General features: G+C 38.6%; 1 protein-coding gene across 8 annotated transcripts in view; it reads right to left on the reverse strand.

Moving 5' to 3' along the window:
• Ccdc30 (coiled-coil domain containing 30) overlaps positions 1-17,998 on the reverse strand; it is a 121,820-nt gene that overhangs the window by 58,999 nt on the left and 44,823 nt on the right. For 6 of the 8 annotated variants that reach the window (XM_047560665.1, XM_047560617.1, XM_047560625.1 and 3 more), the window contains 3 exons: positions 8,769-8,906; positions 6,726-6,895; positions 503-746 (listed from right to left, as the gene is read on the reverse strand). The exons of 1 other annotated variant lie outside the window; for it this stretch is intronic. In XM_047560665.1, the coding sequence (XP_047416621.1) occupies positions 503-746; positions 6,726-6,895; positions 8,769-8,906 (552 nt within the window). The remainder of the gene's footprint in view (positions 1-502; positions 747-6,725; positions 6,896-8,768; positions 8,907-17,998) is intronic. One more of the 8 variants, XM_047560674.1, reaches the window with a different exon arrangement.

Consider the following 17,998-nt stretch of genomic DNA (forward strand, 5'->3'; position numbering starts at 1 on the left):
TTCCTCTGTGGATCCTGAAATAATTTTTGGAAAGGTATATGCAGGGAAATCTTAATTTGTGCAAGAGAGACCTGGGAAAACTGGAGTATGACTGGTAGTCACTCCCTTTATTTCTCCTGCAGACAGAGCTGCAGTGAACAGTAACAGCCACACTTAAAGCACTTCTGTGTGAGGACTTTTCCCACTAAATGAAGTACTCAGCGCATTAAGCTACCAATCAGGAATAGGAAATGTGGCACATACCCTGCCATCCTGAATCCCACCTGTCCAGGGCAGATGTGAGCAACTGTTCAGCACTGTTTTTCCTGTGAACCTAGATGGAGTTTAAGAACCCTTTAATGACAAAGTGGATCCACTGATGGGCTTAGTTCAGATTTTCATTGCTATTTTACTACTATTTGGGTTGAGGTTATAATATTGCTTAACGAATGCACATTCATGATGATGTCAGCAATGAGGCTGACCGGAGGAAGTGGGGCCGTGATGTGTTCATAGCACCTACCTGGGTGCTACTGTCATCTGAACTATCCCCAGAGTTCGGAGACCGAAGGAGGCTCTGATTCACATGCCTTGCCTCTTCTCCAAGCCTTACAACTTCCTCAGGCTTCATGGCCAACTGCGGTTCTTCATCTTTCATATCTCGATTCGGTTGAGAGTCCTCCTCCTTCTGCCCCTCTTTTGGAAGAGTGCCCTCCTTTACTGACTCCTCTGGAATGTCCTTCTGCTTACTTTCTCCTAATTCGGGACTTGGTGTAAATATAACAATAAAAACTATCAAAATGCTTATGAATGTAGCAGCAGAAAAGGGGAGAAAAAAAAATCTAAAGGCAAGAAAGTACTGCAAGCAAGATTTTGAAGCTGAATTCTATAGAAGAGCAGCTATGTTATTCTTACAAACTTTAAAAACACAAGTTGCATTTTTCACTCACAATCAAGGAGTTGAACCGTCATAGATTTTTGTTTAGGGCCAAACAACCAGCGTGAATGAATTTTACACTTTTTCAACTTTTAGTATTGCATTGGGCAGATAGACACAGCTTATGAGGATTTTTTAACCTAAGCACTTCGGGGCTGGGGATATAGCTCAGTTGGTAGAGTGCTTGCTTTGCATGCACAAGACCCTGGGTTTAATCCCCAGCACCACAACAAGAAAAAAAAAAAAGCATTTTAAAATGCTTTTTAAAAATTCTCCATAAACCTTAGGCACCTTGGCAGGTACTAGGACTATTATAAGACATGTTTTCTGACCTAAAGAGCTTATAATTGTGACAAAGATAAGTAAACAAGTGATTAAATGAGTAGTAAGGACTATGCGGCCTGGTGAATGAGTAGGCACAAGACAAAACGGACGTATTTGCTTGTGCGTATGGATGTTGGAGGTGGGGGTGCTGTAAGTCGAGAATATGGAAAAACAAAGTGACTTCTCCTGACTTAGAGTTAGGAGTCTGGGTCCTCATCCCAGTCCTGCTGGTAAGTGGCTATGTATGTGACTGTGACAGAAACAGTCATTACAATTCTCTTGGTCTCAGAGACCTCATCTGTGGAAAAAGAAAATTTAGCCAATTATCAGTGGTTTTCAAACTTTCTTCCCTTTTCTTTTCCTTACTCTCTTCCTTCACTACTGGGGATTGAAACTAGGTATATTCTACCTCTGAAATATACCTCCAGCTGTTTTTTTTTGTTGTTGTTGTTCTGAGACAGGGTCTTGCTAAGTTGCCCAGGCTGGCCTCAAACTTGAGATCCTCCTGCCTCAGGTTTCCAAGTAGCTGGGATTACTGGCACGTGCCACCACATCTAACTCAAAATTATTTTAGCTGTGGATTCTTTAAGTAAAATCTTATACAGAATCTCACCCATGAAACAGATCAAAGTGGAACTTCTCTGGCTAACATGGAAGCAGAGGGTCACAATCCCATTCATCAATCATGCTCATCTTCTTAGAAGGTAATTTCTGAGGACCCTCTTTAGCACTCTTGAAAGTTTTGGAAAGTAGGTTTAAAAGTACTAGATGAGACAATCTACGGGTCTCTTCTATTGTAAGATTCCATTACTCTGTAACAGCACTATAAACAACAGAAAACCAAGATGCAGTCCACTACCTTAAAGGAGCTTAGAATCTAGCAACAGAGATGCACTACAAAAGTCAGACCCCAGGCTTACTGTGTGACCGCGCTAGGTGTACCACTTTCTACTTTGCTTCAGTCGAAGACTCATGGCTTTCTGTCATGTTCTCCCCAATCCAGCCGCCATTCTGGAAGATCCATATAGATCAGCCACCAGCACCTTGGCATCACCCTCTCAGCCCCAGCTCACCACCTACCTGGGTGACCACATCATGGGGCATATCAACAATAGTCACTTCACTGTCAAAACACCAAAACTCCATAACTGACCTCCAAATTTTTCTTTTTATGTAACTTGCTCCTGGTTCAATCACAAGCATAGAAAACTCCTTGTTTCTTTTTCTATCATTTCCCTTTGTTTCCTCTTCCAATGGAGTTTGGAGTTCACTGTTTAAACCACTGTCTAAATAACTATGGTCAGCTCTCTCACCCCATTGTCCTTCCACAGCACTCAGGTGGCAAAGCCTGAGCCCCAAGCAGATTTAACTCCTTTCTGGCCTATCCTAAACCACTGAAGGTTACTTAAAAAAATACACACATAGGGCTGGGGATATAGCTCAGTTGGTAGAGTGCTTGCCTCATAAGCACAAGGCCCTGGGTTCAAATCCCCAGCACTGCAAAAAAAAAAAAATACACACATACACACACAAAGACAGCTGCTAAATTCAGGTTTCAGGTTCTCTAGACTTAACCCGGCCTTTAACGCTACCTGCCTGTGGCCAGTTAGCTTTCTCTCTTGTTTTCTCCATTGATTACTTCAAACTTTTCCCACTGTCTTAAAAATTCTGGTATTTCTATTCCTGTCTCTTTTTTAGCAGATGCCTTTGCTTACTACTTCACAGAGGACACAGAAACTACTCAACAATTGTTTTGACTTTCTCTGCGTTAAAACCTCATCTGCATCTCTGTCTGTCCTCTTTCTTCCTCCTGTGACAATGGACAAGGTAGCCTACCTCTTCCTGGCTACAGTCAGTCCCTTTGCTGAGACTCTCAATTCTTAGCCTATCATGCTGGGGATTCTTTTCCATCAGGATTTAAACAAACACAAATTACCTCTTACCTCAATCTCATATTTTCTTCTCCCCTCAGAACCAAACTTTTTGGGCAGCATTATCTACACACACTTCCTCATTTCCTGCTCATTCCTCATCCACTCCATTCATCACCCCACAGGATAGAATCTAGAAAGCAATCTGTTTTCTACCCCTCACCAGGACTGCTCTCATGTCTTCAGCCACTTTCTTATTGCTGAATTCAGTTGTCAGTCTCTTATTTTACTTGACTTCTATGACTATTGTCTTTCTGAAACATTCTTTAATCTGGACCCCATAAAACACACTGTCTTGACTGTACTACTTCTCTGGTTGCTTGTTTCCTTAGTGGGGAAACTTGTACCTTTGTGGGGTACTTGTTTTGTTTTCAATAGAGAGGACAGAGAGGTTTTCCTTAGGTTTCTGCCTTTACATGCTTTTTTCTTTTTTCTTCTTCTTCGTTTTCTGAACCAGGGATTGAATCCAGGGGCACTCAACCACCACTGAGTCACATCCTAGCTCTTTTTTGTACAGGGTATCACTGAGTTGCTGAGGCTGGCTTTGAACTTGCTATCCTCTTGCCTCAGCCTCCCCAGCTGCTGGGATTACGGGCATGTACCATCACGCCCAGCTCCTTCACATGCTTTTATTGGGCAACCTACAGGGTCATTTCATCCATTCACATGACTTTTGCTACTATTTATTTGTTGATGATTCCCAAATTTATCTCCATCCCAGGCCTTTCTCTTGAATTCTGAATCTATAAATCCAGCTGTGTGTTGACTATCTCTAATCAGCTATTCCAAAGACACTTCAAAGTTCATATATCAAAAACTCCTTTCCCTCTTCCTGCAAAACTGTTCCCTAAGTCAGTGAATGACATAATCAGACCAGAAATTTAACTAATTTTTAACTTCTTCTCAATACCCAAGTCATAGCTTACTACACCCTCTTCCTCACCATTAATACCTGAATCCTCTTGATTCTACCTCCTCTGAGTGCCATCTACTTCTACCCACCAATGTCATCATGGCTACCTGGATGTCAATAACAGCCTAATTGGTCTTGCCATCTTAATTTTTATACAAATAATCTCTTTTACACACAGCAGGCAGAGTGATTTTTTTTTCCTAAAGCACAAATCGTCTTTGTTCCCCATGTCAGTAAACCCTGTAGTAGTTTCCTCTTATCTGAACTACCCATAGGGCTGTGGGTACAGCTCAGGGGCAGAGAACTTGCCTAGCATGTGTGAGGCCCAGGGTTCAGTGCCCAGCACCACAAGCAAACAACACCACAAACCCAACTCCCTCATACAGGCATTCCTGTCGTTAGGTAATCAGGCCTCTGCCTACCTGTCTGAGCTCATCACCTCTTCCCCACCTCCTCTTTTCATATTCTAAAGCATGAGTCATTTTTAGAACCACAAACAAATCATACTTTCTCTTGTACATGTCATTTGTTCCACGAAAACTCTTCTTTTTTTTTTGACTTGACCCTGGATTAGTTATACTTTGGGACCCACATTAAGTCATCACTTCCATTAAGGTTATTTTCTGATTTATTAGCCTGGGCCGAGACCTCTGCTTTATGCCCCATAACATTCAATACTGCTTTGCTTAACTACCTTCCCCATCAGACTATGTGCATCAAAAGGAATTGTGTCTTGTTTTTGTAACTTCAAAGTACCTGGAGCATAGTAGATGACACAATTCAATGTGATTGTGTCGTGGAACTGACATAAGTGGATGTGTAAGGAGCGGGGTGAGGGTGCAGGAGATAAGCAGGAAACATGAGGAGGAGAGGGAAGCGTACGTCTAATACAGAGATTTCTTGTAGGCTCGGCATTAGGAAAGAGTTTGGACCAAAAGTCATGAAGGGTGGCAGCAAGAAGCTCTTTAGAGAGAAGCCCGGTATCTTTTTCCTGGAGGGCTTCCCCGTTCGCAAAATAAGGCCTCAGGCTTGCTCACTGTGGTGAGTATCCCTGCTAATTACCTCCAAATCAGCTGGGCAAATTTTTGTCAACTTTGACCATTAATATCAACTCTTTCTGTGAAAAGCTTTCAGATTGACTTTTTAAAAAAATCTCTATTGCCACTTGCTCAAACTAGGCCACTATCCCTTTATCTGTGGCTTATATATTGCCTGTCTTCTATCTCTGCTTCATCTGATATAGAGACACTGGAACAATCTCCCTCAAAATCCCTATAATAACTGTTCCAATGCTCAAGAACTAGACTTTCTTGCTCCCTACAAGCAAACTTAACTGCTGTGACCCAGCTTCTTGATCCTCTGCTCTCGTGAACACCATCTTCTTCCTTCCCACCAACTTTCCAGTACACTCTTCCACTCAGCATGTAGGTTTCCTGATTTTTCTATAAGAGAACATAAAATTCAAGACCCTGGGGCTGGGGTTGTGGCTCAGTGGCAGAGAGCTTGCCTAGCATGTGTGTGGCACTGGGTTCGATTCTCAGCACCCACTTAAATAAATAAATAAAAATAAAGGTTCATCAACAACTGAAAAAGAAAAAAAAAAAAAAAAAAAAAAAAAAAGAACCGGAACACTCAGATCTCAGGAGTCTTCTAGAAATGTTCCTTTAAAAAAAAATTCAAGGCCCTGAAATTGTTAAAACAATCTCTTTCTATCTTGGAACACTTATGAAGAAATAAATTTGGCTATACCTGGAGTATATTTCCCCAATTCATGAATGAGTGTATCCTTCAAGGTAGTGTCTAAGTAAAAAATGATATCTATTGCTTTCTTTTAATTATTTAGTTCTAGGTTTTTGGTCAGATGGAATAATTTGATTTTATCTATTAGTTTTTGTTCTAAAGCAGATTAGTTCATTTGCCCAAAGGCTTAGGCTTAAAAGTTTCTGTAAAAGATACTTTCAGTGGAACAGTAGAAATACAAGAGTTAGGGGGCAAGATTAAACAAACAAATAAATAAAAGAGAAAGTTTCTTAAAATGTAATTATCAGATATAATGTTAAGGGAGAACAGCAAAAACAAACAAAACAAAAACCTAAAACCAAAGAAACTATGCAGAATATAATCCTTTTTTTTTTTTTTTGCCAGGGACTGAATACAGGAGTGCTGCACCACTGAGTCACATCCCCAGCCCTTTGTACTTTTTAGTTTGAGACAGGGCCTTGCTAAGTTGCTGAGACTGACCTTGAACTTGCAATCCTCCTGTCTCAGTCTCCCAAGTCACTGGGATTATAGGCATGTGCCACTGTACCCAGCAGAGTATAGTCTTAATTATATATAAAAAAATGTATATGTGTATGTAGAGAAAAATGAGGCTCTATCAATGGTGAGAATTATGGGTTTCTAAAATATCCTTATGCTTCTCCATGTTTCCTAAATTTTCACTAAAAACCATATACTTAATTTTAAAAGTAAGAGGAAAAGCTTTAAAATGTAAACATATATCAAAGACCAAGTTTCTGGAGAATGCTTAAAACCAATTTTTCCTATCAGATCACTTGAAAATGAATGTCAAATTCTTATAATGATCAAGCCAAATACCCCTCTTCAATTATTAATGTGATACGGGATTTTCTTAATTTACCAGAGTTCCTCTTTCTCTTCCTCTGGGCTTTGCAACTCTACTTCCAAAATTGGTACTTTCAACACCAGATCTTTATAGGCACTTTCACTTGCAATTAAATTAGCAGTTGCAGTTTCCCCCCCTATAGTAAAGTGATTTAATTGTTCCAATTCTTGTGAAAACTTTGAGATCTGTAAAGTTAAAAGACAAAAATTGTATTTTGTATACTCTTATGTATAGTTGTGGAAAAGTACACTATTCTATTAAGTGCCTAATTATTGACTTAAATAATAAAGTTGATATCCCAATTGAAGCCTTATTCCAACTTAATTTAATACTGTCACTTGTTATATAACTTAATCCATTTTAACCATATGCATAAGGGCATATAAATAGATACACAGAGAGAAGGTATTGTTGATCTCTGGGGTTGCCACCTCAGATTGCCTTTTGGAGTTCTGTTAGACCGTTTACCAGGTATGTGCTCTATAGAGTTTTACTCTATTACACACATTTTTTTCTTAAGTTTTGAATGTACTTCATTGATTCATAAAGGCACTAATACATAGCTGTAAGAAAACATTAGAATGTTAGATATACATTATGGACAAGAACTTTCTCCCAGTTTGACCCTATTTATTTGCAAACATTTGAACTTGTATAGGCTCCCAGATTGTTGTAGTGGTTCTAGAACCCGCATATCAAACCATTGCCTGAGGAGTTTATTAAAAATTGCTATCTAGTGCTGCAGCGTTGACCCTGAGATTCAGAATCAGTGAGTTGAGGTGGGAAATTTTCCTTTAAATAAACTTCCCAGTTAAATCTGCTTCCTCTCTCTACTCTTTGACTTGAGAAGACAGCAGTTTGCAAACCAGAAGCGAACCTTTCCGATACCATATCTGCTGGCACCTTGAACTTAGACTTCCCAACCTCCAGAGCAGTAAGAAATACATGTTTGTTGTTTAAACCACCCAATCTGTGGTATTTTGCTATAGAATCCAAACTAAGTCCCCTTCAAAAATATCAAGGTCATGAAAGACAAAGAAAGACTGAGGAACCATTTCAGATTAAAGGATGTGATCCTGGGTTGGATCTTATGTTGCATTTAATTTTTATGACCTTTGATCTGGATTGTATCTCAGACTAGAATAAATTATTGTTTTTTACTCTAGAGTAGAATAATTGGAAAAATCTGAATAAAAACTGTAGATTAGGTAGTAGTACTGTGTCAATGTGAATTTCCTGATTTTGAGGCTAGTGCTGTGGTAATAAGACATGCTATTGTTTTTAGCAAACACACAGGAAAATATTTAGGGGTAAAGTAGATTATGTCTCCAACTTACTCTCAAAGGGTTCACCAAAAAAGTACTTGTGAGCATGTGTACACATGTGTATGCCTGCATATTAGTGTGTAGAGGGAGAGACAATGATAAGGAAAATGTGGTACCATGGAGGAATGAAGGCCCAAGGGATTTTTTTTTGTATTATATTTGTAACTTTTCTGTAGGTATGAAATTACTTCAACACAAAAGGTTCAAAAAACAAGAGTGAGAAAGATTGCCAGGATACTGATCTAGATTTCTGGATTTTGTAGATTCTTCTAACCTCATCTTTGTGTTAACTTTTCTGATGACAATTTTGAAAGACATGGCCCTTTAACTCTACAAAGTGCAACTCACTTTGCTGACAAGGTCCCACAGGGAAAGCTTTATAGTAGGCTGTGCTGTACATACCTACCCTCTCAGGCAGCAAATCTTGTGTTCTGTACCCTTCCCGCCCTATGTTGCATACTATAATATACACTCTGAAAATTAAGTTGAGGGAAGGTCTATGTAAAATAAAAAATTTACAGATTAATCCTAAGTGCCAAGGTCTGATTGAAGTCTGAATATTTATCCTGAAATACAGATTGACTTGTAATTTAGAGTACATGGCAATCTATTGTGTAAAAATAAAAGAAACTCTCATTTCTAAGTCATCTCTCACTGAAAATTTTCTTTATCCTTCCCACATACAAGATATGTTAAATATTGAACATTTCAATGTGTGATAATTCAGCCTCACCTTTGTTTCTAATTCAGCATTCTCTCTTTTTAGGAGGTCATATGCTATTAAAAAATGGTCTCTGTCTTCTGCTGCCCCTGGAAGACTTTGAATCTCACTATAAAGGCATGTAAGTTCCGACTTTGATTTCTGCAATTCCTGATTAAGAAATAAAGATATTTTTATAGAATACACCCAGACTATTTCCCCATAAAAGGTAGAATATTTCCAAGAAAAACTTTTGAATTGGTTCTGACAATTTTTTGTTTTAAATAGTCATTAAGTGGAGTATTTTTAGTTTCTATCATTTACTGGTTGTAAGATTGGATTTCTAGAGTCATTTCTACATTAAGCAAGACTTGTATAGAGGTAAAATCTTCAGTAACTCCTACATTAAATAGTTGACTTATCTGTTTTAAGAATGCATCTATGTTGCTTTTCATAGAACAAGGTGCTGTGTGGTTTACCTTTAACCTTGTGGTACCCCTAGAAGATGTTTGTTGAAACTCAGAGTTCTCATAGCCAAGAAGTTGTAAAGTTGAGATCCCAAACTCATGGCTGTCTTACTTCAGACTCTGTGTTCTTATCTACAAAGTATGCTGCTTTACTTATCAATGCATATTCAGTGACTTAATCAACTCAATTTCCTCTAACCTTCTTCCTACCCTTTTCATACCCATGAGAGAAAACACTTTATTTAGAAAGAGATTTTTTTAATCAAATTTTTATATTGATTACATGGAGTATGTAGGGTTTGTTTGGTAGATGACAAGGGGCTGAGAGCCTATCTACGTGCCCAATAACCAACAGGTTATATACAATACACTTTAGGAGAGGAGCTGTTTGGTGTTTTCCCAAAGCCTTGAAACCAGAAGGAGTAGAAATACTGACGCCATCGGGCAAAAAGGCAAGAAGGTAGGGGGTGGCCTCCCCAAACCACAGGAAGGCGGCAAGGGGTGTCAATTTCCAATTTAACTTCACTGAAAACTCCTGTAGGTCATTGGAGGTTGGGGCTTGGGCTACTACCCTGTTGCCACCCACCCTGTAAACTGATTAATTACCATCCTCTAACTTGGAGATCTAGACTTCCATAATTCACTTCCAGTTCTCTCTTCAAAATAGAGACTGATTTTGTCTACTGATAGATCTTTCCAAGATGGCAGAACAGGAGGTTAAAACAAGAGACAAGTCCACGACTCTATGAACATCGTAACTGAATACCTGCTATTTAAAGGACTCCACGGCTAGTGTTGGACTCAGCTTGGGGAAACAACAGCGCTACCCCATTGTTATTACTAGAAACACATATTCTATAGTGCTGTGGACCAAACTGTGTCACCCTCAAAATTCATACATTGAAGCCCTAATTTCCAATATGGCTGTATTTGGAGAAAGGGATAAGAGGTGATAAAGTTCAAATGAGGACAAAGGGTGGAACCCTAATCTGATAGGCCTGGAGCCTTTGCGAGAAAAGAGATATGAGAACTAGCTCTCTTTCCATTATGTGAGGACACAACACAGCAAGCAGGTGTCTGTCTGCAAGCCAGGAAGATGTTCTTGCTAGGAAGTGAATTGGGTCAGCACTTTGATCTGGAACTTCCCAGCCTTCAGTACTGTGAGAAAATAATTTTTATTGTTTTAGCCACCTAGTCTGTGGCATTTGGTTATGGCATTTGTAAGTCTGAGCTAAGATATGCAGTTGTAATTTATTTTAACATCAAAATAAATTATAATATAAAATCCCTAAATGAGGAAAACATCTTGAATGGCAATACCTCACTATCAATTTTCAAGGCCTTCTGTATAGTAATAAAACCAGATGCCAATTGCTTTTTCTTCTCTCTCTCTTCTGACAAATCACCATCAAATATTTCAGTTTTTTCTTGGCTCATTTTCTGTATCTGTAAAAAGCATTTTACATAATTCAATTTATATACAATAGCAGTGTTTCCTATAAGTTCTGATAGTTTTCTTCCTAACTCAATTAAAAAGTCATGCAGGGGACGTGTGAACCTAGGAAAACTAGCTCATAAGTTTTTTTTCTCTTCAAGCCTGTTTATACAACTGTTAAAAGTAGCAAAACTTGTCCTACCTACATTATAGCCATTTGTTATGGTTTGGATGTGAGGTGTCCCCCAGAAGCTCACATGTGAGACAATACAAGAAGGTTCAGAGAAGAATTGATTGGGTTGTGAGTGTCTTAACCTAATCAGTGAATTAATCCCTGATGGGATCAACTGAGTGGTAACTGGAGGCAGGTGGGGTGTGGCTGGAGGGAGTGGTTAATTGGGGGCGCGGCTACAGGGCGTGGCTACGGGGTATATATTTTGTATCTGGAGAATGGAGTCTCTCTGCTTCTTCATTACTGTGATGTGAGCTGCTTCCCTCCACCACCCTCTCCAGCCATGCTGTTCAACCTCACCTTGAGCCCCAAGGAATGGAGTCTGTTGTCTGTGGATTGAGACCTCTGAAACCGTGAGACCCCAAATTAAACTTTTCCTTCTCTACAGTTGTTATTGTTGGATCTTACAGTCACAGCGGCGAAAGAGCTGACTAAAACACCCTCAACAGCAGGAATAATATGTGATTTTGAAAGTATTTTATAAATTTTAAACACCTACCAAACATAAGGTATTGAAGAAATCTTTCTAAATTAACTGATGATAATTTGAATAGTAATGGTAGTAGCTACTATTTATTTATTGAGGGTTTATCAAATATCAGACACCGTGTTAAAAGTAACTTACATGCTTTATCTCATTTTGTTTTCCCAGAATTTCTATGAAATTGGAAAGATTATCATATTCTTTGTCAGAGGAGACAGGTGAGGCTCAGACATATTAAGTAATTTGCCCAATGTCACACAGCCAGCACTGGAATTCAAATTCAAGTCTAACTTAGAAGCCCTTACTCGTTTTTTTTTTTTTTTTCCACTTTGTCATTTTTATATATACATGACAGTAGAGTATATTTTGGCATATTATACATACATGGAGTATAACTTATTCTAATTAGGAAAAAATGTATCTATTCAGCATTGCTGAAGGCATTTCTCTTGTGTATGAAACCCTATTAGGAAATCCAACGGATCCTTCCTGAACACAGAGTGAGAATCAAGTCAATTCTCTTGATAACCATACTCTCCACTGCAAGAGCACATCTGTAAGTGAACTAACTGTACATTTGGCTTGGCCAGTTAGGAAGCAGCACAAGATTTGACACACTCTTCACTCTGCAACTTGGGAAATAAAGAATGGTATGCCCTACCAGTTCTGTTCTGCTATTTACTACCAAAGGGACACTGAGTTAGTTAGTTACTTTATTTTTCTTAGCCACAGTTTTCTCATATGAACAATAGGGATAATGAAGCCTGGAAATATATGGGCAGCTCATTCATACAAAATATTCTGTAAATGTTAGTTTGTATCATAGTTGAATTGTTCTGAATTCTCACATTTATTCTTCAATGAGGTAATACCTTTAAATCATCCCTACGATTTCAATGCACTAGTCTATACTATCTCTCTCTCTCTCTCTCTCTCTCTATATATATATATATATATATATATATTTTTTTTTTTTTTTTTTTTTTTTTTTAAGGTTCTGGGGATCTAACTCAGGGTCTTGTACCTGCTAGGCAAGTGCTCTACCACTGAACTACAACCCTGGCTCACTATCCTAAAAATATTTTTAATGTGCTCTTTCTTGTCTCACTTCTCCTGATTGCTCCCCTTCCCCCACTCCTGTAACCACTGGTCACAATCGTAGTATGCAGATTTACCATCACCAGAAGTGTGCTTTCTTCCTTTGCCCATTTCCCATAATCCTTGAGCATTCTTATGGAGTTAGCCTCACCTGTATTAGAAAATGTAATTGAAAAATTATCTTTATTTCTTACCTCATTCAAATCTTGGACTTTGTCTCTTGACCTTTCATACTGATTTTGCTTCTGTCTTCCTATATTACTGATAATTCAGTCTCTAAGATGGAAATCTTAATCCAAATAAACCACCAGTTAAAAATGCATACATGTGTTCTTTTTTTAAATATTGAAAAAAAAAAAGCTACATTTCTTAAGCATCCTTCCCCGAGGATATATCTGATATCTCTTCCTACAAACAAATTTCACCTCCTATCTAGTTTTGGACCAGCTGCTTTTATTATGAGCTGCTTCACTATGGATTTGAGCTTTTGCAGTTGCCTGGCAGCTGAGCCAATGGGAACAAGCATTATAAAAACATGCTACAGAATTCTGATTGTTCTGAATTAATCAAAATGCTAATTTGCCATCCTCAGGTTAAATGTCAATAAAACAGGAATAGCAATCTCAAACTGATGAGTTAGGAAGAAGGGGGAATGTTACAAAAAAAAAAAAAAGATGCTAAAACTGAAGTCTGACTTATATAATTCCTTTTGACCAGTGATATGGACAAAAGATCTAGTCAAGAATTATGTCGACTCACGGCATTGTACCAGGATATGAGGAAGAATGTTTTCCTGTCTCCCCTTCTTCACCAGCCAACACTTGTACCAGTGAACACCCATGCAAATTCACACGTGACATGTTGATGCATTCAATACTCAAAGCAAAAATTCCTTAGCCTCACCCCTACACCACCTCATGCCTCAGCACAAAGTAAGGGAAACACCTCATCACTTAAAAATGGAAACTCCTTTCATTTTCTTGGTATTTTCTTAGTATAAGAATGTTCTATATTCTACTGTTATAATTTTTAAAAGGTAGTTTTTCTAATTTATATTTAATGTAGATTTATGCATTCATATATTTTAATTTATATTTGGACAAATAATGCATTTAAAATAGTTGAATATATTTTACAAATATATATATATTTGAAATTTACTAGAATTTGTGATACATTGAATATAGTTATACATATAGGCAATTTGCACACTTCATGAGACTTCTGACCAAAGTTTGAAGCAGGAAAAGGGTAGTAATAAAGGGAGATCGAGATCTCTGGGTTCTGAAGAGAGGCTACCTCACCTGTCAGCCAGCAGTGAACAGAGAGGAAAACTAAGGACTGGTCAGCGAGTTTCCTTAGCATGGGGTAACCGCCACCGACTCTGGAGAAACAGTTTAACAGCTCAGAATGTTCCACTTTCTGTGTTCTACTGTCTGAAAGCTGGGGATCACTTAGTGCTGTAAACTAAATGGTGCCTCCCAGAGAGTCGGACAGGTTTCACTGCTGCCCCCTCTCAGTCAAATGTGATGGTGAATGCAGGCACCCTGAAGAGCAAAACACTGGAGTCATCACCTCTAGGGGGAGGCTGTGTATCTGTGCAGTGCTGGGCACCCTGCAGCCCCTGTAAGTTATAATAAGTCCCCTATGTAGGTCTCCTCTGTAAATCTCTACAAGAGTTGGGATTGTATAGAAAATGGGCTTAGGGCCAAATTGACCTGGATCAACTCCTGGTTCTGACTCTTATTTTTGTTCAGGACCTTTAAATGCTCACATGTGACTGGGAATACTGTTTACCTTGAGGAGGACTGTAGGGATTACATGAGATTGTAAGACACCTGGAACAGATAGATCATGGCACTTAATAAATGCTCAACATATTGTGTCATTATTATTCCTGCCAGGTACCTAGCATTTCCTCCATTTTAAGCATTTTCTTTGAGAACATGAATATTAACAGCACTATCCTGGTCTCTTTAGTGATAAATCTGTGGGCATACAGAAATGGGTATGAAACACAGTCTTATCTTGAGAATGTGTTTGCTATCAGGAACAATTTTTTAGGTTAAGTTTTCCTTTTTAAGCCACAGGACTCCCCCTGCCCCAACTTGTTTAAAAAGAATTCCCATGGGGAAAGCCACTACAGAGTGTACAGAAGTGGAGGCTACTCTGATTGATGTGGAAGTAGAGGACTTAGAACTTTATGTGGGAAGCATCAAGGATCCCTGGAATAGTTTTAAAATCACAGTGGCAAAAACATGAGTTTTGTAGTCAGGTTGAGATTTCAAATTTGACTTCCACACTTACGAATTGTGATCTTGGTTTCCTCAACTGCACAGGAAGGTAAACAATATCTACCCCTCCTCCCCCAAAGACAGAGGTGGGGGAGAGGGAGAGGAAAATATTTGAAAAAGGAAATATTTATATGAGGAATTGGCTTATGTAATTATGGAAGCTGAGAAGCTCATGATCTGCCATCTGCAAGCTGGAGACTTAGGAGAGCTGGTAGAATAGCCCAGTCCAAGTCAAAAGGCCTGAGAACCAGAAGGACTCATGATGGTACAAGTTCTAGCGCAAGGGCAAAGGCATGAGGACTGGAGAGCCAATGGTATAAGTTCTAGTCTGAGTCTGAAGACCTGAGATCAAGAAAGGTGGTGGTGTAAGACCCAGTTTGAGAACAACAGAAGACTTGTACTCCAGCTCAAGCAGGCGGGTGGGAAGAGAAAGAGAATAAATTCTCCCTTCTTCCACCTTTCTGTTCTAGTCAGGCCCTCAACTGCTTAGCTGATGCCCACTCACCTGGGGTTTGGCAATATGCTTTACTTAGGCTACAGATTCAAATGCTAATCTCTTTTGGAAACACCCTTACACAGCCTTTGAAATAATGTTTGACTTTTATGGGCCCCATAAAGTTGACATATAAAATTGACGATCACAACATCCTTTTACTTCCTTTTGTAGGAAACCGAAAATAGTCAAGTGATCAGGAAGGAATGACTGCAGGAGGCACCTAAGTGCCCATCATGCACTGAGAGCACTGTCCTAGGTCAAGATCTGGAAACAGGCTCCTGGGAAAGGGCTGCCACTCCTTACCTAGACTACAGCTTTCCATTCACTTAATTCCTCTGCTGAGAATGATCCTGTAGTTAATAGTTTTCCATAACACCATCACCAGTCTGCCAAACACAATGAAGGACACTTGAGGCTTTTTCTTTTTGAAAGAGTACTTTGGAGGCAAAAATCTATTCATAGTTAAACCTCTTCTTTCTTCAGGAAATAAGTTTAAAAGTTTAAAACTTAATTCCTATCTATTATTCTCCACTGATAACTTTTTCTAGTTTTAAAGATTTCTACTTGCTAATACCTTCAGAGGGAAGAAACATTTATGTGCAATTCTCTTTGTAAGCCCACTCCAGCTGGCTCTATGACGTGAGAGGATCACGGGAGTCAATATAAAGCTTCATAATTTTAGAAATTCACACAACTTTTGAGTCTGGATGACAAGGCTTTTTTTTTTTTTTTTTTTTTTTTTTTTTTCTGGTTTACACACAACCTAGAGGACTGAGATCAGACATAGCAAAATTCTGATACTTAATGTTGAACATTAGGGAAAACTGAGTCTTCTTCTTTCCTGAACATCTTTTAAAATAAGATAGATGCTCAATGACACAGAATGTCACAGATAACATTGATCACAGAGGTCAATTAATCAGAAAATCTCCAAGAATCTAGGCTCAAGAATTCTGTGGTACAGAGGGCCACACAGAGGGACACCACAGATCTCTCCCTTCAAGAAAGTACTAGTCACACTCTTCCATCCCTCCAGTGACAGAAGAAGGTGGGAACATAGAGCCCTGGTTCTTCCTGCCCAATGTGAATTTCTCTGCCGGTTGCCAGTTTGTCAAAACTCCTTGTGGGGCTCACTGAGACTTTCCCAGAGCCACAGCACAATCAGAGGCTGGTCCCATCCAACCTTCCTTCTCCCTCTCTAAGAGATGTCAGACCTGCATTAAGATCTGAAGGCTTTCCCTGCCAGTGTCTGCCTCTTTCCTTTGTCCTTCACAGGTGCCACCTTACTACATCAGCTCACATCATATAGATAGATGGGTGGCAGAATAAGGAGCAGGTCACAATCATGGACACCATCATAGACAAAAGCAAATGACTATATAAGAGGTCAAAAAGTTTAAGCCACTCCCACCTCAGTGAAGTCTTAGGAAGAGTATTTCTGCCTTGGCAGACAACTTATCAGAGCAATCTCATCTCTCCTATGCTCTAATCAGACTTCATTGTCACATAAAAGATGGAAAAAATGGGGTGGAAACATTAAATACCACAAATACTCTTCTTTCTCAGACACCACAAGAAATGGCAAACCAGATATCATTATCCTTTTTCCTACAATGTCAAAAGAAAGAATGGAAGATGAGATCTGCGTGAGGGATTCTTTCTGGTTTTAGGTTTTATATGAAATGCTTTACCTTCTAAACACTGTGTTTCATGTGTGTAATATTATTTTCAACTACTTTTAACAAAATATTATCCTGGTATGTTTTTACAGTGACTTCTCTTCTTATTGCTTTGTTTATATATTCATTCAGTCACTCATTCCATAAACAGTTATTGCATTGGTATTCCATAAAGAAAATAGGCATTGGTATTTGCTGGGTCATGGGATGAAAGAGTAGGTACCATTATTATTTTCAGTGTACAGATAAGAAAATTAAGGAACAGAGAGTTAAGTAATTTGTTCAAGGTCACCAGGCTGACTGGTTCCAGAGTATGCTCCTAACATTTGAACTAAATTGCCTCAATTATGCCTTTCTATGTTATAATTAGCCCTGTGGTCTGTTCTAGTAGAATATCACAGTGGGAGAACAGAGATACTCAGGCAGATAAATGACACTGACCAGTTGATCAGTCAAGTGGTAGAGGCACACCAAGTGCTGAGGCAGCCAGAGAACATTCTACGTGTTATGACCTCCAAATCTTACACTTCTAAGAGGTTTTGCTATAAATGCACATATTTATGTTCAGGTAAACCTTTCTAGTGAAGTTTGTACTTTTCAGAGCAGTTATTTTGAAAAATGATGTACACGAAATACATTGGAAATCTATGTTTAAAATCACCTTCAGAAATGTGAACACCCGCCACTTCCCTCTGTCCCCCTGCAAAAAAATAAAAAAAGATATGACAAGTAATCATCTTTCTGAGTAAGCTTGATTTTTATGGAAACATTTCACATGTATTCGGAGACAAATTGGAAATTAACTGGTACACTGGTTTAGGGCAAAAGAAAGTTTCACTTTATAAGTCAAACTACTTGTTTTATATAACCATGCAGCCAATTTGTAAAAAGAATTTACAAATAGTTTTTATCCAATGCAATTAGTAAACATGATTAAAGTCTCCAAGGAAAAACTATATCAAAGGATATACATATTAAAATACATAAATTCTGTTGTATTTGTTAAAAATAAAATTAAATTGAAAATAATTCGTTTCCAACATTCTATAGAACATGAGGGACCTAAGGAATCATTTCC

Source organism: Sciurus carolinensis, chromosome 1 (assembly GCF_902686445.1).
Source record: "Sciurus carolinensis chromosome 1, mSciCar1.2, whole genome shotgun sequence".
NCBI lineage: Eukaryota > Metazoa > Chordata > Mammalia > Rodentia > Sciuridae > Sciurus > Sciurus carolinensis.